General features: G+C 48.7%; 1 protein-coding gene and 1 long non-coding RNA gene across 4 annotated transcripts in view; one reads left to right on the top strand and one right to left on the bottom strand.

Moving 5' to 3' along the window:
* Positions 1–2349: 2349 nt before the first annotated feature.
* The window catches only part of Srd5a1 (steroid 5 alpha-reductase 1), a 41342-nt gene continuing 20841 nt past the window's right edge, over positions 2350–22850 (bottom strand). The window contains exons 3-5 of one of the 2 annotated variants that reach the window (XM_038321753.1): positions 18250–18351; positions 10740–10890; positions 2350–2650 (exon numbers count right to left, since the gene is read on the bottom strand). In XM_038321753.1, the coding sequence (XP_038177681.1) occupies positions 2584–2650; positions 10740–10890; positions 18250–18351 (320 nt within the window). In that variant the 3' untranslated portion in view covers positions 2350–2583. Of the gene's footprint in view, positions 2651–6510; positions 6950–10739; positions 10891–18249; positions 18352–22850 lie in introns of those variants that run through there. The other variant, XM_038321752.1, reaches the window with a different exon arrangement.
* LOC119809055 lies at positions 6767–14474 on the top strand. 2 transcript variants are annotated; one of them, XR_005284615.1, is made up of 3 exons: positions 6767–9310; positions 9731–9855; positions 14258–14474. It is a non-coding gene; the product is annotated as an uncharacterized LOC119809055 (long non-coding RNA). The 2 variants fall into 2 exon arrangements; XR_005284614.1 differs by having other exon boundaries at positions 6767–9855.

Genomic DNA, 22850 nt, shown 5'->3' with positions numbered 1-22850 from the left:
AATTTAAGAACAGTTTGGTGCCCAGTGTGGTGGTGCACACCTTTAATCCCAGCATTAGGGAGACAGAGGCTGGTGCATCTCTGAGTTTGAGGCCAGCCTGGTCTACAGAGCGAGTCTTAGGGCATCCACGCTCAGGCAGTGAAGGAGGAAATTAGAAAGCTGGTGAAGATGTAATTGAACAAGGGGGCTGTGTTCCAGCTCCAGCAAGCAGAACTTGGCAGCTTCAGCCACGTGGTTCTGGCTTTAGAGTCAAGGATAGAAGAAAGCGGTTATGGAATTTGTCTCTGTGCCTAAGGACAGCTGCTGAGGCCAGGCATGTGTCAGACATGTCCCTAAAGAGACCATTTCATGGAGCCGCGCTTGGAGACCCCAAGATGCTAGAGCTGCCAGAGTCGAGGGTATCCACTGAGGAGAGTGCTGGCGGGGTGGGGGCAGCCAAGAGCAAGAAGAGTGTGCGGTCAACAAAGCAGATCTGAAGAGCATCTTGACATCGGACATGGAGATGCAGGGTTTGAAGTTTGCCTTTGTCAAGTATTCCTCACTGTGTGTCCTTCCCTGTATTTTGGAATGGTAATGTATACCCTGCACCATTGTATGTTCAAAGTATGTGATCTGCTTTCTGATTTTAAGTTCACAGGGCATTACAATTAAGACATTGCATGAATCTTAGAAGAGACTTTGGACTTTTAAACATTGTTGAGACTGTGATAGACCATGGGGACTTTTGAAGTTGGACTAAAAGTATTTTGCATTGACTGATATTGTTATATGCTTTTGGGGTCAGGGAGAGGAAGGTGGTAGTTTGAATGTAATTGACTCCCATAAGCTCATAGGGAGTGGCACTATTAGGAGGTGTGGCTTTATTGGAGTGGGTATGGCCTTGTTAGAGGAAGTATGTCACTCTAGTGGATGGGTTTTGAGGTTTCCTATGCTTAGATACCACCCAGCATCCCAACTGACTTCATGTTGCCTACATGCCTGCAAGACAGAAGACTCTCAGCTACTTCTCCAGCACCATGTCTGTCTGCATGCCGCCATGCTCCCTGTGTGATGATGACGGATTGAGTGTCTGAAACTGTAATGGAGCCACCCCACTGAAATGTCTTTCTTATAGGAGTTGCAGTGATCATGGTGGCTCTTCACAGCAAAAGAAACTTGAATGAAGACACCTGGGTAAGTTTTCTTTTCCTCCCTGTTCTCTCTTTTGCAGGGCTGGTCGTCCTAAGGCCTTGTACAGTGTATGCCGGGCAATCTTTCTATCACTCAACTGCACCCTAACTCTTTCCTTGGACCTCTAAACTATTGACCTGCGGTGTCTTTTATTGCCTGCAGCTACTTCCTTGGAGGAGTAGCCGATGGGTGTCAGTATCGCCTTTCTTTCTTTCTCTCTCTCTCTCTCTCTCTCTCTCTCTCTCTCTCTCTCTCTCTCTTTCTTTCTTTATCAGACGGGATCTCCCTGTGTAGCCCAGGCTGGCCCTGAGCTTTCCATTCTTTCACCTCAGTCTCCCGAGTGCTGGCGTTTCAGGCAGGGGCTATGATTGGTCTTTGGGCACATTCAAAATAAGGATCTGTTTTGATGTTTTGTTTTTTATAATAAAGATATTTTTTTTTTTAAAAAGTGCCTTAAAGACTTCTAGTTCCACCTAGTCCAAAGGAAGGGCAGAGGTATGGCCAGTGAGTGAGTCGTGACATTGTAGCATGCTTATAGGAGCATGCCACCAGGAGAGCTGAGCGGAAGAGGCCTTTCCCCAGTCTTGCGCTGTAGCGGAGCAGCTGCAGTGAAGGGCAGCCAGTGGACTGGGATCTCTCCCTGACCGTGACTACTCCCGCAGGCAGCCCCAGGCCTCTCCGGCCTGGCCTGAACAGGCAGAACACACATCCATGGAGGAGGCAGGAGACTTCTGCTAACCTGTGTGCATTCCTTGCAGGGTTGGTTGGTTGTAAGAGGTGGTGGAATCGGTTGTTTCTTCCACTTCTGCCACACAGAACCCAGAGGCACTGCCAGGTTTGGTGGCAATGGAGTGGCGGAGGTGAACGCCTTTACGCGAGAGGCCTCTCATCGCTCTGAGTGTAGGGCCAGCCTGGTCTACACAGTGAGACTTGGCCTCAAAAATGCACAAACAATAGGTGGTGGGGGCGCACGTCTTTAATCCCAGCACTCAAGAGACAGGGGCAGGCGGATCTCTGTGAGTTGGAGGCCAGCCTGGTCTACAGAGCGAGTTCCAGGACAATCAGGGTTACACAGTGAAATCCTGTCTTTAAAAAAAAAAAAACAAAAAAACTAAACCAAACCAAACAAACAAAAATCTGGAAATAAACAAAGAAACAAAACCAAAACCGCAAAGAGGCACATTTGAAGGCAGAGACAGTTAGCTGCAATGGTCCAGTGCTCCCCACTCCTGATCTGGCCGGCAGCACAGCCCCTAACAGCACACAGTGGGATTACTCCTTTACCAGGGGATGAAAACCCCCAGAGCCCTTCCTGAAAACAGTGGAGCTGCAGAATTAAGGAAACAGTTCGTTGATAACTGCCCAGGGAGACGCCGCCAGGAGCTCTTCAAGGATGATGCTGCCAACAGTGCATTAATACACAAATGGAATGAGAATTTTTCTCGACTTGGGGTAATCTTCAAACTTCTCATGGTACCACCTAAAATGAGAGAAAAAAGGGTCTAAAAAAACCAATTCATTGTGTTATTTAAGCTTTTTCAAAGATGGTAATGAAAGTGATTATGTGACAAATACCTAGGTGGTTTTTCTACATTTTAAAAGTTTGTGTCTGTGTGTGTATAATATGTGTGTATCATACACACAGTGCTCAGAAGACAGCTTTCTGGGCATCAGTTCTGTCTTTGTATCACATAGGTGCCAGGGACTGAATTCAGATTCTCAGGGTTGGTGGCAAACACCTTAGCCCACTAGGGGCCATCTTGTCAGCCCTGAGTTGTTGTTTTCTGGTTTTGCTTTTTTTTTTTTTTTAAAACAATAAGGACTTGCCATGTATCCACACCGTGAATAATTTTAAGTGTCAAATGTGTCTCAGGAGCGCCCTGCGTAATTCACCTTTCTGGGAAGAGACGCTGACGTGAACTGAACATACAGTGGGTAGTGTCGGCAATTCGGCTCTTCCCTTGAAGCAATATTTTCCGTGCACCAACACAGGCAGCCAGCTGGGGAGGCTGACGACGACGCGGGCAGAATCAGAACGGACACGAAGGTGCCTCGCTACGCCGCGTGCCTAGAGTGGCAGCGCCTGGAGAGGCCAGGCTGCAGGGTGGCTCGAGCCCAGGAGCCGGAGGCCAGCTTGGGCATCGGCGCATGAGACCTCATCTCCAAAGTCTTTTTATTTTCTTTACAGGATTTAGGAATAGTCAGTAAAAAGAAGCTTCCCCAGGCACGGAAGATGTTAAGGGAAGCAAACATTTACTCGTGCAGCAGAAAGACACTGAGCAGAAAGGGAGGCCGTGAAGGTTGCTGTCCCTGTGTGGGTCTAACTGCAGTCCACAGCTACAGAAACGATAACCCGTGGGGCCAACTGCCAGTCGCTGTCATCTGCTGCATATGCAATAGGAAAGAGGACGAGAAGCTTGCCCGGGCCTCTGCATCCCCTGTCACCTCTCTGGCATGGGACCAGTGACAGGAGTTTTTCCCAGAATTTGTCAATAGTCACCAGCGCAGAAAAGGTACCCATTTCACAATGTGACCAAGGACCCAGGCCTGCTAGGGGTTCTGCCGCTCAGCACAGCTCCTTCTTAAGACGCCCTGGGGATACCTCTACAGACGCCCCACGTTGATAGAGGCTGATCCTTCTGCCTACCGAAGATGACAGTGGTCTCAGGAGGGCAAGGGCAGAGCAACCAGGAAAGTACAAGTCAGTGAAGGTGAGCATATCCACCGGTTATATGATTTGGGATACTGCTGGAGGACACTGTATAACTTTGACCATTGTTAAGTTGAAGGCCTCTTATGTAAAGGGGCTGTTTGTCAATAGTTTGAAAAACTGTTATACAGGCAGGAGAAATGCTGGTTAAACAACTGAAGAACACTTGCTCATTAAATGAGCAGTCACAAGTCTACCTCAAAAATGCATATTGTAAGATTTCTAGTTTTAAAGAGTCATTATATTTTTCTTGTCTTCCATCCCTAGAACTAAATCTGTCCCTGTGTGACCCAGAGCAGGTCTGACTCCCACTTCTCAGTGATCTTACCATTGCTGACTGAGCTCATGACCCAACACACCTCTGCAGCAAAGCTAACTGCCCATCCCCTCATGCCCAGTGAAGGCCAATCAGTCTTCAGACTGTTCTCCACCTAGGGTCCCAGCTTCTCTGCAGCAGGTCCTAGTCATGGGCTTATCTTCATGTCTTGAAGGGCTGAGTAACTGGCCAAGACTCCACAGACCACATTTCTGAGTCTTGGGCTGGAGAGGCAGCGGGGATAGCCAGCACTCCCCAAACACATTCTATTGTCTTCCTTTTTCTAAACCACTACTGCAAAAATTCCACTGAGGTGGTTTTAAAAGGGACATGAACTTAACTAAAAGGTTAAATAGTACATTATTTTAATATCTCAATTTTCAGCAAGTCTCCTCTATGGCTGATCTTCAGGCTCGAGCGTTTTGCATGAACAAGCACATGTCTGTATCTAGTCTGCCACTGCATGGAGAGTTGTGAGCTGTCACACACCCGGTGCACTGCTGAGTAAGAACGCTGCTCAGGCTCCTGGAGAAGGCAGTCTCCCCTTAAATATCTTTACAGTTTACTCTCAGAAGAGTAGGCTTACTAGCAAGCTGCAACAGCTGAAGGTCTAGAGCTTGACCATCAGTAGGAGTGTTTATAGACTGAGACTCCAAAGCTGTCAGCACAATTCCACGGCCAGGCAATGCTATTCTGTTAACACAATTCCATGGCCAAGCAATGCTACTCTGTTAACACAATTCCATGGCCGGGCAATGCTACTCTGTTACTACAATTCCATGGCCAGACAATTCTGCTATACTGTAATGAATACAAAAGCAGGAATTGCTCTTTGAAGTGTTTTCTTCTGAGTAATTCATCTGATGGTTTAGTTGTGGGGTTTATTGGGATATATATACATATATGTATATATACATACATACATATATATATATATAGCTAGCCCTATGACAACATGCCTATACTCTTAGCTTCTTGAGAGGCTGAGGCAATGGGATTTTTAATTTCAAACCAGCCAAGGTAACATAACAAGACTGTGCAAAGGGATAATTATTTTGTCCTAAGCTTTTAAGACCAACAAATACATGAATATACTGTCACAAAACTGAGTTACTCTTTAGGACTCAAAATTACCCCACACTGACATCAATTTCAACAAAAGCATCTTCAACTCAGAAATCATATAGCATGGGAGGAGACAGAGGCTTGGGACTCAGTCTGTGGTCACCCTGCCTTGGCAGAGTAAGACTTCTTTAGCGGCTGGCTGTTTTGCTTTTCTGATCCTCAGTTTGAACCCCAATATCTGTCTCTGGGTTTTTATTATTCGTGCTATGCCCCACAAATGATGAGGACCTGGATAGGAACTGGCTAAGCAGTTTAGGGGTGGGGACTGCAAAGGCCATTCTTCAAGGTCAGAAGCAAGAAATGTCTTCAGTTCTCTGGCCAGCAGGGGGCGCGCTGGTTTCTTCGCTCCTCCTAGATGAGCCCCCTGCCTGGAGTCTGTAATTGAGGCAGGGCAAGTTAGGATGCTAACTCCTTCATGGTGGTCATGGTTATATGCATCCCCACCCCCAACGCTGGCCCATTTTCTAAGTGATTTTAAGCTCCTTATTCTTAAGGAGGAAAATGTTACGGAAGCTCTGGAGGCCCCTGAGGTTATCAGGGCTCTGGTGAGGGCCTTTGAGAAAGTGACAGGGCTGCTAGTCAAGGGATCGGAATCTGGAATCTGCGGCTGGCCTTGGGTGGGGCCTTACATTCTGATCTACTCCCCCACATGGAACAGTTCATACTATTGACACAGTTCATCCAGTCAGGCCTGTGAGTCACCTGGCCAACGGACCCTCGAGAGGTCACATTCGCCTAAAGCCATGTTAAAGAGACAGGGGGAATGATTAACCCTTCCAGAGATAATATACTCTCCGCTCTGAGAAGCCAGCCCTCAGTGCTGTTAATCATGCCACCAGCGCACGGCTTTGCCAAGTGTGCCCGCTTCCAGAGCTTAAAAGGGTAACTCCTTTTCTCTTCCTTTTCGACGCTGGTCAAAGCCTACGCCTGTGTTCTCGGGCACCTTGCACTTCGCATGTAAGCTGCTCGCGGCCTCCCATTGCATCCTGGTCTCTCTTCCTCTCCTCTGTGTCCTCCTCACCCCCCCCCCCCCAGTCAGCTGCCACGATGCACAGTTTGCCTGTCCTAGCAAAACTGTCTCCCAGCCTCCTCCCAATGCCACTTTACAGTTCTTTATTGATGAGATTGAGAAGGGACCCTGATGTCCCTGGCAACACAAAGAATTCCCTGGGATTTTCACTAGTGAGGCTTTCATTTGGAAATCTGAATTATTTATTTCCCATTTCTGTGTATTTCATATTCAAGTGTCGGGAAGGACTTTCCTGGTCCCTGTTTTGTTCGAGGAAAGTGCTCCGCGGTGGACTCGACCGCCCCTTGTTCAATCCCCAGTTAGTTTTCAAACGTGTGACGGCTTGTTCGTCCAGTCAATCCCCCCCACCCCGATTAGTTTTCAAAAGTATGAACGGCTTGTTCGTTCAGTCAATCCCCCCAGTTAGTTTTCAAACATATGATGGCTTGTTTGTCCAGTCAATCCCCCCGATTAGTTTTCAAAAGTATGACGGCTTGTTCGTCCACTTAGAGACAAGCTGCCATTCGGTTTCCCATCAGACGCCACAGATGTGAAGAGCAGCAACACGCCTGGATGAGACAACAGCCGTAAGCGGTCACGGTCCCTGTGCACAGGAAGCCTGGAAATGAAAACGGAGGAGGGACACCAAGAGCAACCCGACTCCAGGAGGCCAGTTCAGCGCTGCTCCTGCGTGGTAACCTTGCTCTGGCTGTGCTGTAAAACCTGGTTACAGTGGACACAGTTTCCATCCGGTCTTATTCCAGGTCATCGAGCGGAGAGATCTGGGGCCTTCAGAGGTCAAACTCACTGCCTTTACTTCCTTAAGGGTCAGCCAGTTTAAAATGGCTGAAGTCTGATGTGTCCATTTTTGGTAGGTGTTAACAAAGCACCAGGACTCATTATCATGAGATCATCCCTGACAAGCCTGAACCATAGCTAGGACAGACACGCTCTCTCTGAAGGTCTTCACCCACCAGATCCTGGTGGCCAGGCTGTCTTGCCTCCCTATCTCTGTGTCTCCACATGGTGCTCCCCTCTGGATATGCAACCCTGTCCCTTTCCACATTTGATAAACACCCCCACTACAGTGGCCCAGGCATACCAAGTTCCAGTATGACCTTGTCCCATGTAGTCACATCCGTGACTGTATACAGGGCCTGGGATGAGAGCTTTCTGCCTTCCAATAGAGTCCAGTCACCATAGTAACCCCGTTTCTGACTAAAGGAGAGTTAGTGGGACACGGACGGACAGGGAGGTGAAAGTAAGCTTCGTGAAGTGGGGGCAGGAATCTAGAGAGGACCAACAGAGGGAAGGGGGAGTCCCAGGGACCCTATAAAGTGCCCCAAACCCAAGCCAGTGTCCATTTAGTAGATTTCCAGCCTTGGACTTCTCCCGTCCTGCACACAAATCTCCATGGCGTGGTCTCCTATCACTTCCAGTTGTTCAGTTCTTTGTTCATGTCAGGGAATGAACGTGGCAATTCCCTAGACAATACCCATCACCCCCAGTCCAGGATTTCAGAGGACAGCTGTATACCTGACTGAAAACTGAGAAGCATCAGAAGTGACTGTGACTCACTGGGTATTCCAAGGGCCTCCTTAAAGCAAGGGATACCCCAATCAGGACGAGTGTGGTAGAAATCCAGGTGATCCCCCACAGCCACTAGGAGTAAGGACAGTAGATGTTTGGGTGCCAGTGGCACAGAATCCAAGTGCCATTGAGGTCCATCACCTGTGAGTCAGCACACAGAGGCTATGGTCCCAAGGAGGTCAAAGCTGAAAGTCACGCTGGTAGCCCCACACTGGTAATGTGCAGGGTCTCCCACACAGTCCTGCTGGTAGTGGCATAAAGCTGCAGGAAGCATCAGGACTGTGGATGGCCACCCAGGACAGCAGCAGCTGTATTAGCAAAGCTGGCCGGAGTCAATGAGAGGAACCATGTGTGCAGAGTCGGGGAGGCAAAGCTGTGTGCACCCTTCAGAGCTCAGGAGATTGTGAGTGAATCCCAGCTATCTGGTAATGAGCTATTTATATTGGATGACTTTTTGTTTGGCTGTGATTGGTTTTCATTGCGCCCTGGTTCTTTCCTCTTGGAATTAGAATGACAAGAAATGTTTCTGAGTTGGCAGGTGGATGGGTCTCAAAATGAGGCATCTAAATCTTGGTTCCCTGGCTCCCCTAGTATGTTACTGGGCTAATGAGTGGGTGCCTCTCTTCCTCCTTCTGACCCTGGCTCTGACTCTGTGAACACAGGTGAATGAAGCCGGTCTAGAGCAGCTGCTGAATAGACACAGCAAATGAGGCTCCTGGCTGATCTCAGGCTGGTGTGGTTTACTAAAGGAGGAAGCTGGGTAGACAGAGTACCCAGTTGCGCATGGGTAAGGCGTGGAAATCCTGTTATGCAGCCTGACTTCTCCTGAGGACAGATGAGACTGTCCGAGCAGCAGCTCCCTGCTGACAGACTGGACATCCCCATTCAGGTGGATGAGAATTCAAGTAGGCAAAAGCTGACCCAAGATCTTGTGATCTCTCCTCCCCCAGCTTGCTTTCAATGGACAAACTAGTTCCAAGAATTCCTGGTCAGACTGCTTTGCTCATGTGTTTCATCATACCAATAGTAACCCTACTAGGACAATGAGATATGCAAAGGTCAAAGTTCGATATACAGATGGCAGGGTGTTCAATAAGCATGCTTGGAGGCTATGGTAATGTAGTCAGAGAGACTTTAGGTCCTGGGGAACCATGGCATCCTTCAGAAAGTCCTGTAACTGTGGGGAGTTACCTGGTGACCCCACCCAGCAAGCTCTAGCCAGTGTCTGGTCTACAAAGAAGAGGGTCGTCCAGAGGAGACTTCTCCTGCATGCTTCCGAGGGAAGCCACAGTGAAGGAAGGCCTTTCATTTCAACTCTGGAGTCAGTGATTAAGGAAAAGGGCAGGGGCTCTGCTGAAGCCAGACTCTTAAGTAGTCTTGGTACTAAAAGGTAAGAGTGGCCAGTTCTGGCTACAGGTGTGATCCTAAACACCCAGTAGGAAGGGACACTTGGGGTACGACCGTGACTGGCATGCATTCCTTGGGGTTTTAAGGAATCATACTCCCTGGACATTGGGCTCAATTCAACATTGAAGCACTTATGTGAAGCCAAGAGAGATAGGTCCACTATTATTTTAACCTAATAATCAAATAGTAGTTAAATGTCTTCTCTCTCTCTGGGAGCCATCTCTCACTGTGGTTCTAGCCACACCAATAGCTACCAACATGCCTGAAAGGAGATTCAATTCATCACTCTCAAGACGAGTCTCGGCTGTGGGACATTTTGGGCAATGGCTAGCCTACTCTGGGCTACACTAAAGTGGCCTCTAGCATTATTCTCTCCATGCCATCTGGCCCTTTGCTTCTACAGATGGTTCTGCAGAAAGAGCTCGAGATACACTGCCTGCCAAAATTCTACCAAAGCCACCAGGACCAGCCCAGGAGTCGCCTCCTCAGAGTTCTTTCTCTTCTAGAGCTGCATGGCTCCCTGACAGGGTAGGTGCTGATCCCTGAGATGGGGAGGTCAGCAGGGTTAGAGGGACTTAAGTAGACTGGGAAAGCGAACGCCACTTGTCTGCAGAATGCAGTGTGAGGTGAAAGAACAGGAAGGCATGGGGCAGGTTCATAAACTAGCACGAGGAGAAAGGGGAAGCCCCATAAAATACCTAAGCTAGAATCTTTTTTTTTTTTTCCAAGACAGGGTTTCTCTGTAGCTTTGGAGCCTGTCCTGGAACTAGCTCTTGTAGACCAGGCTGGCCTCGAACTCACAGAGATCTGCCCTCCTCTGCCTCCCGAGTGCTGGGATTAAGGGCGTTCGTCACCACCGCCTGGCTGCTGGAATCTATTTAACAGACGCCCAGCCTAGGTTTCCCTCACCCCAATAGGACAAAGGATAAATGTTATTCTTCTCTGTGCAGTCAGATCAATGGACTTGGCAATTGTATTTGAAAGGATTACGAGGTGTGGCTTTGAGGTTTCCAAAGCCCTTGTCAAGTCCAGTTATCCCTCCCCAAGCAGCAGGTCAGGATGTGGCTCTCGCTACTCCTCCAGTGCCTGCCTGCATGCCACCGTGCTTTCATCCAGGACGATAACAGACTGAACCTCCGAAGCTGTAAGCAAGCTCCTAAGTGTCGCCTTGACTGTGATGTCGCTTCTCAGCGACCAAGTGGCGACAAAGGCATGGTGGCCCCTGACCCTCTTCACGGGAAGACACTGGCTGCCAGCACAAGGGAGGACCCCAACGCTGCAGGTCTGCTCCCTTAGCTCTCTCCTTCAAGCAGTGGGGCTAGCGGCTCACTATTACCATTATGGAAGTCAGGCCTGGAAACTGCTATGCTCCAGTCCAAGGACAAACTGGGAACACGTGGTTTCACACTTACTGGTGATGCTGCCTTGCCCTGGTGAGCAGCGTACTGATGGTGAACAGAGCAAACGCTCCGCCCGCGGGGGACCAGCTGGCCAGTGCAAAGCCACACCACTCCACAATCTCCCCGAGGTAGTTGGCTGCAGTGACATATTCGAACAGGCCTCCTAGGAGAAAAGAGAGAAAAGGTGGTGTCAAAAAGCACTTAGCGGGACACTTGGGTGATCCTGGGGGTGATCCGTAGAGCACACGTTCAGTGGCTGGAGAAAGCTCTGGAAGAATGTTAACCGAAAGGTTAATGAGATGGAATGACAGACAGAGGGACAAAGAACTAAAGACAGTACAGGCCTTTACTGGGGGGAGGCGGATCAGCGAAAGTTTTCCTCCTACACAGGGTATGTGGGGAGGGGGCGGAGGAGAGTGGTTAGCGGTCCACACAACATCGCTGGACTCAGGGTCTGAGCTGGAGAACCCTGCGGAAGGGAATGGCGCTCCAGGGTTAGGCTGGCCAGCGGGGGAAGGAGTGGGAAGAGGGAAGAAGAAAGAAATGGGAAGGTTAGGCAGGGAAGCTGCCAAGGCGGAGGGAGGCAGAGGTCACTAAGAGCCTTCTGATCTGATCACAGCGGGAGTCTGGTTGAGAAACAGGTTTTGCTCGGGTCACTCAAGGCCGCTGCTGTCCTCCGCCAGCAGGATTTGAAAACAGCCTTTTTCCGTAGTAAGTCTTAGAAGCAGATTTGGCAAGCAGCAGACATTAGGGGAGATGGCGGTTTTCGGAGGGGGTCAGGTCTGGGAGACCGACAGGAGACTCTGAGAGGCAGAGGATGAGCAGAGAGCCTGGCAGAGGCAGAGAGAGAAAGGCCCAAATGAAGGAAATGTTAGGTGATATTCTGGTGTGTAAATGCAAGGCCAGGAAATGTAAGGTCCTTTCGAACGTGCAGAATTGCCCTCTGGCCAGAGTTAGTCATCAGACACCTCAGCCAGGCTGCGCTTCAGTAGAGAGATTCTGTCTAGGCCGTCAGAGGACTACAGGGCAATGGCCACAAGGAGGGGTACAAAAGAGTCTTCCCAATAGAAAAGGAAGACGTGTCCCCAACCATTGGCTCAGAAACCTGAGGCTGCTCCACTGGGGAGACCAGTGGTTCTGTTTGTGGAAACTCTCCATGGGACACTACGGTTTCTGGGGAGTCCACCTGCAGGTTGGTTAGAAAAGAAGATTCTGGAGAAAAGAAAGAAATTCAAACTCAGCAGATGAGTAACTCAGGCAAAGAGGACCGGTCCAAAGCACTCAGGAGAATGGAGTCGAGGGGTTGGAGACAGGAACTGGAGAGGAAGGAGCAGGAAGACCCCAGAGGGTAAGTCAGCAAGGAGAGACAAGAGATGAAAGACATGGGACTATACAGGCCTTTACTGTGGGGAGTGGGGTGGGCGGAGTAGGGGGTGGGGAGACCTAGAGAAAGGTCTGTAAGGATCTGAGAGCTCACCATTTACTTACAAACAGGGGTTTGTACCTTCTTAAGTCTCAAACTGGGTACAATGAGAGAGGTGCCTATTTACCACATCAAAGTGAACCTGGCTTCCAGGTTCTCCCAGCATCCCTCAGCCCCTGCTGTTCCAGGGTCCTTCTGTATGGCTCCCTACCCTGAACTCTCCAACCCAGGGGCTGGGCTGTCCGTCCCTATATAATTTAACCATTTGGTTACCGGCCCCTTTTATACCCTTGGCCTCCAGACTGCTGTACCTGGTTCTCCTTCTTTCTCTTCCTTTCCCCTCCCTCCCCACAAGGCCTAGCTCAGCCTGGTCAGGTCCCTGCCTCTGGCTATGCTCTCCCATGTACATACTGAGGAGCAATCATGCCCCTGCCTTTCCATTTCATTTCTTTTTCTTTCTTTTGTCATTTAGTAATACAGGATAAACATGGAGGGCAGGGGAGAAAGTGGGACCTCTCCCCTTTTGGCCCATGGTTGGCCACAGCTAGGTGTCACCAGGGAGTAGCAAGTTAAAGCAAGGTGATGATAAACCAACTCTCCTGGATGGCCATTACTGCATACTGGGGAGTTCAAGGGGCAGGTCAGCGACCAAATCTAAAGACAAAGTTAATTTACTTCTAGAAACCAAATCTCTGTAGTTCTGGGCCCATCACAGCTCAACCAAAACGGAGAAGCTTATGAAAGTAAGAGACTTCAGTTAGCAGTTATCGTTCAGACAGACTCCTTGCTTTAAGTCCTGCCTCTTTCAGAGACAGCTGCAGAAGGCGCAGGACCCCTGTCCTTCCTCTGCCTCTCCCTCTCTCCCTCTCCCTCCCTCCCTCCCCCCCCTCTCTCTCTGTGTGTGTGTGTGTGTGTGTGTGTGTGTAATGGGTGGGGTGGGTGGGGGGCTTATACAGAGCCTATGGCCAAGTGAGGGGAATTCAGTCTCAAGCATAGACTCACTCCTGCAAGCCACACAGAGTCCCTGCTCCAGGCCAGGCTCTGTTCCAGGCACTCGGTCAAGCCCCTTCTTCCATCTAGTCATGAACTCCAATGTAACAAAGAAGGGCGGTCACACAGGAGAAGAGACTGATTTGGTTGAGGAGCCCAGAAACGCAGGGCAGGGCATGGGAACACTGGGATGAGGTAGAAAGGACTCATGACAGAATTGTAGGAAGTAGATCTTGCTAAGGAGGTGACAGTCTGGTTAGAAGTTACTGTGTATGTTCTGGGAAAAACAAGGCCACAGCAAAGACCCCACGGTAGGAGAGCAATAGCCAGCACATTCCAGCACCTGAGGAAGGCAGGATGAAGGCAGGCCAGAGACTCTGTACCCATGATAAGTGGGGTAAGAAGCTGCTGTGGACCTTGTTTTGAAAAGGTGGATTAATCCCAGCACTTGGGAGGCAGAGGCAGGCGGATCTCTTTTGAGTTCGAGGCCAGCCTGGTCTACAAGGAGTTACAGGACAGGCTCCAAAGCTACAGAGAAACCTTGTCTTGAAAAACCAAACCAAACTAACCAACCGAACAAACAAATAGGTGGTCACCTCTCAAGTCATAAAACCAATGCCGGAAACCAGCTATGGTCAGGCCACCAAAGTGCACCACGGGCCCCAGGAGAGCTGAGGTGGCCTACTTATCAGAAAAGACGTGAGAGACCATTAGAGAAACAGCAGTGCAGTACAGGAAAGGCCTGAAGGCAAAGACTTCTAATCCCCAAACACCAGGCAGAGATCTCTGACTTCAGGTTTTCAGGCCTGGAGAGGAAGTTCCATAGCACTTGGTACAGCCAGGCCTATGCCTAGAAGCAAGGTACTGGGCAGGACTCTTCAATTACCTTGTAGGTACAAGGCCACACAGCACAGCAGGGCTTCTTAACTCTTGGTCCAAGGTGCAGGGAGCTGAGGAAGTCCTGAGTGTGTAACATGAGACAATGTGTGTTGACCAGGCATGGTCAAGTCAAGGAACTGGGTCTCAGTGTTACAGGAGTGCCAAAGCCCTCCTCTGGTCTGTGTGTGGTTGCTGACAGTGTATGAAGAAAATTACCACCACTGCTTTCTCCCCACAGATATTTAAGGCCTAAAGACCGTTCCCTTAGAGAGACCTCCCAACATGATCAGTCAAACCTCGCTCTCTGATCCAGCTGTAAACCATACACCTTGGTATGGTCCTTATCAGCCTACGCAATAACCTCGGCTCTCAATTCTACCCTCTATAATAAACACGATGCCCTTCCGGAGGACTGCATTTTTACCACCAGAGAGCCCAGTCCACGGGATCCCAGATTTTCTGTATGACTGTGTCTGTCTTTTTTCTTCACTCCCTCACTGACTCTGTCAGGTTCAAAGCCCTAGAACTGTGCAAGGACATGTCACTGACGGAGACGGGGAAGTGAAGAGGGCAACTGACCCAACATAACACTTACAAGTCAGTTTCAAATTCTAGGGGACCTCGCGTAGGGTGTGTGTGTGCTCGCGCCCGTGCGTGCGTGCACACATTCCTCAGGTTCTGTACTTCTAAGAATTCCTGTCCGCATGCATCTGTGGCCAGAGTCCGGGGGCTGTGAAGGATAATTAGTCCTTCAGACACTTCCTTGCGATGACACTGTCTCACTCACCCCCACAGGAAAAAGAAGCCAGACATGGTGGTACATGACCATCACCTCAGCATAGGACACATGAGATCTTGTCTTGAAAAAGATAGTCTTAGGGATACGACGAGGGACTCGGGGTATAGGTAGTGTCTAGGGGAGAGTCTGGAAGTGTGGCCCAGAGCAGGTGAGGGAGCCTGCTGCCTAGCTTGATGACCCGAGTTCAACCCCAGAGCCCACAGAGAGAACTGACTCCATTGAGTTGTCCTCTGACCTCCACACATGTGGTGTAGCACATGTGTGTGCCGCACACACATATACACATACCCACATTAATAATAATAACAACAACAAAATTGCCTGAATCCTCAAAGCAGGCACATGTGCAGCCTCCCTTCAAATGCCACACCACTCCAACCTGGGGTGGACGCTGCAACAGGTCACTAAGTGACCATCCTCTTGAGTGTCCAGTGTGGAGTGCTCACTATCTGGTGGAAGCACCTGGGTGTGGAGGCAGAGGTTGGTGAGCACACAGCTAGCTAGGAATCCAGACACCACTCTGGGATTAAAGGCGTTGTCCCTTTAATACGGGCAGCGCAGGAATGCTATGTCACAAGACAGTGCATGTCAAGTGTGTATTTGTCACAAATGAATGCACTGCTCATTACATTAACACAGGCCAGTTTTATAAAGCTTAAGGGTGGGTCGCACGGCATAGCCACTTGTCTTGTAAGCACAAGGACTTAGTTTCAGTCCCCACCTCCCACACAAAAAGCCCGGCACGGCCGCACATGCTTGTCATCTGGGTTTTGGAGAGTTGGAGACGGGAGGATCCCTGGGGCCTGCTAACCAGCCCATCAGGCATTTACATACTTTTAAAAATATCTTAATTGAAGGACAGCAACAGAAAGGCCGTGGATAGTCACTGTCACCTACAGCCCACAGCGCCTGCCCTTTGTCCCGATCTGGGTGGCGTGGTCTGGGCCTGAGCCTTCTCTGCAGGGACGTGTGCAGACAAGCAAGGATCATACTTCCCCATCTACGCCTGCTTCTGCAGGGACCCACGGAGTAATCTCATGTGGCCTTGGCTGGTGACGTCAGAGTAGCTATCCGCTCTGGTAAACAACTCTGTGAGGTATGGCTCAATCTTTAAGCACAGACACCACCATGCATGAGAAAACACAGCCATGTCAACTGTCACATTGAAAAACCTCCTTGAAAGTCAGAACGTGCAAGAAGTTGGTCGGTTTAAAACTCAGAGCTGTCGCAGAAGCCTAGCGGCCACATCCCCAGTACCCTGGGCCCTCAAAACCACTGAGAGACTATGTGCAAGGAATGTGAAGGCAAAGCTCATGTTTCCTCCTTGGGCACTCAAGGATCTGAGTAGCCACCCAGCCGAGGATTCTCCAGGTGCCTCTGGTGGCTGTCTGCTTCCCTGGCACGTGGCGAGCTCTTCTGAAAGGCGGGCTGGAGGCTTGACCTTCTTATCTTAGTTTTCAGGGTGTGTTCTGCGTCCTCCTTCAGGACCACCTAGCCCGCCCTCCGCCATACTTTGTGCAGCTATCGTGAATCCGAGTCTCTCAGACTTCGTTTCCACATTCTATGTCCGTCTGTGGGAGCTGTTGGTTGTGTTGGTTGTCCTTGGTGTGCACCTTAACTTAAGCGGTCAGAAACGATGAACTCGAGAGGAGATGCCTGCCTAGCCTCATGGTTCCCACCGTGCCCTTTCCAGGCTGCTGCTATCTGCTGCTGTCTGGAAGACACCAGCCTCTGCTGCCCTGCTTAGCTTGTTCTAAGACCAGCGCGGAGTGTGGTTGGACATTTGTACACTCTGTGAAGATGCATTTGCTGTGAGTGGTGGAATAAAAAGCTGAACAGCCAATAGCTAGGCAAGCGGTATAGGTGGGATTTCCAGGGAGAGAGGAAGAGGAGGAGGATCCAGTGCACAGGAGACAGCAGGAGACACCTAGAGGAAACGGGGTACCAGATGGAAGAGAGGTGACATCCCGTGATAGAACACAGATTGGTGTGGGAGGTCCTTCTGTCTGTGTGTTGCTTTTATTGGTTAATGAATAAAGAAGCTGTCCTGGCCTGTGATAGGACAGAGCAGAGCTAGGCGGGGAAAACTAACGTGAAGGCTGGGAGAAAGGAAGCGGGGGTCAGAGAGACGCCATGGAGCCCCATCAGAACCAGATGGAACTTTACCTGGTAAGCCGTAGCCATGTGGCGATACACAGATTAACAGAAATGGGTTAAATTAATATGTAAGAGTTAGCCAGTAAGAACTAGAGCTAATGGGCCAAGCAGTGATTTAGATAATACAATTTCTGTGTGATTATTTTGGGGCTATGCAGCCAGGAACAAACAAGTGGCCTCCTACAACAGATTAAAATAAATGGGTTAATTTAAGCCATAAGAGGTAGTTAGGTATAAATCTAAGCTATAGGCTGACCTTTCATAATTAATAAGAAGTCTCTGTGTCATTCTTTTGGAGATGGCTATCAACTCCTTCACTGTGAGCATCACCTCCACTTTCTGTGTGCTCAGCTATCGGCTCCTTCACGGCGTGCATCACCTCCTTTCTGTGAGCTCAGCTATCGGCTCCTTCACGGCGTGCATCACCTCCTTTCTGTGAGCTCAGCTATCGGCCCCTTCGCCTTTCAAATCTGCTCCGATCCAGTCCTCCAGTCCATAGAGCTCTGAAACATGATGTTCTAGTTCCTCGGGCCATGAGTCCGGGTGAGCCTGAGGGGTACCATGTGCCCTCTGAATTCTAGCACGCAGTCAACTGTCTGCTAATGACGGCTTTTCCTGGAAGCTCATGTATTAGGGTTTCTACTGCTTTGAGAGACACCATGAGCACAGCAGCCCTGACAGGAAAACATTTCATTGAGGGGCTTCACTTACATTTTCAGAAGTTAAGTCCACTATCATCATGGTGGCGTGCAGGCAGACATGGTGCTGGAGAAGGGGCTGAAAGTCCTACATCTTCCAGACATGTAGGCAACAGGAGGTCGACTGGGACACTGGGTGGTATCCTGAGCACAGGAAACCTCCTCAAAGCCTGCCCCCTCCAACAAGGTCAGACCCACTCCAACAAGGCCACCCCTCCTAATAGTGCCACTTCCCATGAGATTACAGGGACCGATTTCATTTAAACTACCACAGCACACTAATGTGTTTTAAATGTTTTTCTAATCTCATACAATATTTTATACAGTTTTCAAGAGGGAGATTCCGTCACAGAGCTGGTCATTAACATCACAGAGGGTGTCCTGTGGCCTGTGAGTCCTCCTCCTCAGACAGCATCCCCTGCTTCACCATCTCCCCAGAAACCAGACCTGACTGTGGCTCACACTAAACACTTCCAGTCACTAGACACAGATGCTGTGAGTTCACAGAGCTGAGAAACGAAGGGAGACCAGCCACTTGCAAAGCGACCTTTTGGAAAGATCCCTCTCGGTACATACCCCTGGGTATTTTGTATCCAGTGTCCCCTGGTTTTCTCAGATTCCTCAGGATGTGGTCGGAATGGATATTTACCACCATGCCTATTAACCACAAGGCAAAACCTAAAGAACAAACAAGGTTATTATGGTTAATCGCTGGCCGGAGTGAAGAAAGCCACGCTCAACTGAACAGAACACTGCCTTCCTTGTATTGGGGGGAGCCTGAGCAGGAACCATGGCTGGCAGCAAACTCCACACGCGCCTGTGCTGGCCATGTGCTAGCCACGGCGATAGGCTGCCTCGTTGATTATGGTTATAGACATCTATTCTACCCAAAACACCTGTGGTTCCTCTGTGTTTTTTACCATGACAGGAACAGAAAACAGAACATAGGGCCTGGGCACAGAGAAATTAGGCTGCAGGTATGTTTACCTCCCCTTTTGCTTAAGGAAAAGCAAGTCTCCCCTTCATATAGGAGACGCAAATATTTGCTGGCCTCACACCCTATCCCTGGAGAACAGAGCCTAGGATCCCAGCTGTGGTCCTTTTCTGTCCCTCCCTCCCAACTCTGCAGAGCGTATCCCTGGCTTTCACCCCATCAGTCTGCTCCCAGCTCCCCAGTCAGGTTTCCTCTGCCACTTGGCTTCCCTTTCTCCTTCCCTCCTATCCCCAGGGCCTGGAAATCACATGGCTCTGGCTAGCACCCCAGCACCTAGCTAGGAGCTTCCTCTCCCTGGGATGATCCTTCAAATCCTCGGGAGTTTTCTTGGTTTTATGAAGCAGAGTGTGAGATTTTATTAAAGATAGGTTTGTGTCTGCTTCAGCACAGACGTCAGAATAGACAGAGGTTCTCAGAAGTCCTGGTCACAGAGAGCATTGGCATGACCCCAGTTAGCTTCAGTCAGAGAAGGTGAAACACCAATACTCGGCTTTACCAAAAAAGACTCTGATACAAAAAGGAAAAAAAAATCTGATTTTTCTGAGATATTAAAAACGTGAAGGCCACCACAACCAGCAACAGAGAAAGCTAAAATGGCTGAAAGACACTTAAGGAAATGTTCAACATCCTTAGTCATCAGAGAAATGCAAATCAAAACAACTCTGAGATTTCATCTTACACCTGTAAGAATGGCCAAGATCAAAAACACTGATAACAGCTTATGCTGGAGAGGTTGTGGGGTAAAGGGAACACTTCTGCATTGCTGGTGGGAGTGTAAGCTGGTACAGCCCCTTTGGATGTCAGTGTGGCAATTTCTCAGAAAATCAGGAAACAACCTTCCTCAAGACCCAGTAATACCACTTTTGGGTATGTATCCAAAGCATGCTCAATTGTGACACAAGGACGTGTGCTCAACTATGTTCATAGTAACTTTGTTTGTCATAGCCAGAACCTGGAAACAACCTAAATGCCCCTAGACTGAAGAATGGATAAGGAAAATGTGGTACATTTACACGATGGAGTACTACACAGCAGAAAAAAAATGATATCTTGAATTTTGCAGGAAAATGGATGGAGATAGAAAACATTATTTTGAGTAAGGTAACCCAGACCCAGAAAGACAATTATCACATGTACTCACTCATAGATGGTTTTTAAACATAAAGCAAAGAAAACCAGCCCACAAATCACAATCCCAGAGAACTTAGACAACAATGAAGACACTAAGAGAGACTTACATAGATCTAATCTACATGAGAAGTAGAAAGTAGAAAAAGTCAAGATCTCCTGAGTAAATTGGGAGCATGGGGATCTTTGGAGAAGGTTGGAGGGGGGAGGGGAAAGGCAGGGAGGGGAGCAGAGAAAATTGTAGAGCTCAATAAACATCAATAAAAAATGTATAAAAAACCAAAAACAAACAAAAAAATCTGAAGGCCAAACAGTGTTGCAAATATTACCAGTCCACATGCAGTTGGCAGAGTGTCGACCCTTGGACCCACTGCCAGGTCACAGGACACCCTCTAAAAGTATGCAGACCCTTCAGAGCAGGCTCCTGGGTTTCCCAACCTGACTCTGCCACCAGAAACGTCCTTTTTCCCCTAAATATATCAAATGTCACAATAAGGTCTACTGGACCCTGGTGATTATAATGGACTCAGTAGTTCTTTTTATTTTTGGGTTTTAGATGTTTACATGATTTCCTTGATTTAGCTTTTAAATAAAGTCACAAAGAAAATCAGATTGTCCAGATCACTTATTTACGCACCCCATTTCCTGTCTGAGAGACTAGCTGTACTGAGGAAAACTAGCATTTGTGTGCATCTAAGATACACAGTGAATTTAATTCGTGGGATTTAAAAATCATAGGAAGTCTTTACAAATGTTTCTGTGACAGTTATAACCACAGGATCCAGAGGCACCCAGGTGACAGACTTCTAGACATGAGTGATGGAGTGAGATCCACTCTGAATGTGGCCTGGGGTCCTGGATTAAATAAAGGGAGGAAACTGGGGGAATCAGCACATTCACCTCTCTGCCTCTGACGGCTGACACCTCACCTCATGCCACCAGGCCTTCCTTCACACAGGGACTGTCCTCTCAAATCGTGATTCTTGTTACAGCAAGGAGAAAGATAACCAACTGCAACGGGAACCAGAGTTGTCGCTGCTGCCGTGTAGACCTGACCACCAGGTTCCTCTAAGGGGGAACCAGTTTACAACGGGAGTGTGGAGCAGGAAGCGGGCTAGAAGCCACTCGCTACATCTTGGCAAAGACTGGCAGCATTCTACCCATGTCCCAGGAACTAGGAGGAAGCTGAGTTTGAAGGATACAGGAACAGAAATAAAGAGATGTAGGATCCAGAAATAGGAATGTAGACATGCAGAAATACAAATTTGTAAGTCTGAAGGAAATGGCAGCTGACGGTCACCAGCCCTGTCCACAAACAGGGATTAACTGTTATCAATGGGTTTCTTTGCTTTGGTCGGTCTGCGACCAAAGGTTAGTTTTTTTGTTTCTACAATGGCTCTCTGCAGCCTTAACAACAGTTTGGACTTCTGCTCCCTGTTATGGAAAGCTCAGGAAAGTGCAGTTTCTGCAAACACCATTAGGGTGCACGGAAGAAGCCTCAGACCAATAAACACTAATTTAGTCGAAAATCATGTTAGTGGTAATTGTAAAAAGCAATTTGTATCTAACTTTTACCTCGAGGCTGTAAGAACTTGTTTGCCCATACCTAATGCTTACTTCTTACTATAAAAGCAGAGCTCAGAAACCACCCATAATTTCAGAACCCCAAACTCTGACTGTTGTTCCAACTGGAAGCTTTGTGCCACATGATGATTTTCTTTTGATTTAATTTTGGATTAAAGCTTGTTTATGGTTTAATAGGCTGGAGTGGTCTGTCCCCACTTCTGAGCACTCTAGGTCCCAACAAACTCAAGGGCAGTGGGCTAATTTGTTTGGCGGAAGGAATCTGAAGACAGGAAAGCCATCTAGGCTGCAGCTTGGCTCGTTAGCTCCAAAAGTGGGCTAACAAGCGCCGCACCAACAGGAAAACCATGCCATTTGCTGAAAGGATGAGGTTTAAATAACCTCTGGCCACATCTATAAGAGGGTTCCTGAGTGTACAAGGCCTCTAGAGGGCAAAGGGTAGATCCTGGGAGCCCAGCTCTGGTGTCTTCCTTCCAGGTCTAGCTGAACAAAGAGAAGTCCCGCTGAGCTTCAACATCCACCTCTCTCCATGTCCTGACTGTGGATGTCATGTGACCAGCTACCTCGTGCTCCTGCCACCGTGAACCGGCATAAACCCTTCCTTCCTTCCTTCAGCTGCTTCCGTCTTGCATTTTGTCACACTAAGGAGATTAGTAACTGACACATTATCAGAGTTGAAATGGAGCCACTTCTGCCAAGCTTTATTAATAACAATAAACAATAGAGCTGGGGAGGGGATGCACATGTACACATATGAACAAAAGAGTGGTGGAAGGCATGCATGTATACATGTAGGAACAAGAGAGTGGGGGAGGTATGCATGCATACACATAGGAGCAATAGAGTTGGGAGGACATGCGTGCACACATGTAGGAACAAGAGAGTGGGGAAGACATGCAAATATACATGTAGGAACAAGAGAATGGGGAGGCATGCATGTACACATGTAGGAAGGAGGACACAGGCTCTTCCAGAGCCACTGAAACATCTAGGGGATGTGTCCACATGGGGCCTGCCTCAGAGATAGTTAAGGCTGACTAGATATCTTTGTTATCTTTGTAAATGCCTGGCACACTTTCCCTCACTCTGCTCTCAAAGCTTCCCCTTTGCCTCAGCCTCCTTGAGTGCACCTGCAGTCTGTGCACTTCCACACTCTGATTGCTGCTTGGGGTGGCAAATCTTTCAAACTAACCAGGACAGATGAGCTGGAACCTTGCCGGTAAGCCATACCCACGTGGTGATACACACAGACTAGCAGAAATGGGTTAATGGAGATGGGTTAGTTTAGGATATAAGAGTTAGTCAGAAATACGCTTAAGCTATTGTCCAAACAATATTGCAAATAATATGGTTCCTGTGTGATTATTTTGGGGCTGAGCAGCTGGGAACTAACCAGCAGTCTCCAACAACAACTTGTTAGGGGAAATTTTCTGTTAGAGTTTTGCTCCTGGCAGTAAGTAGCTTAAGGACA

Source organism: Arvicola amphibius, chromosome 3 (genome assembly GCF_903992535.2).
Source record: "Arvicola amphibius chromosome 3, mArvAmp1.2, whole genome shotgun sequence".
NCBI lineage: Eukaryota > Metazoa > Chordata > Mammalia > Rodentia > Cricetidae > Arvicola > Arvicola amphibius.
Note: the sequence above shows the minus strand (reverse complement) of the source record. Positions and strands in the feature narration are given on the sequence as shown.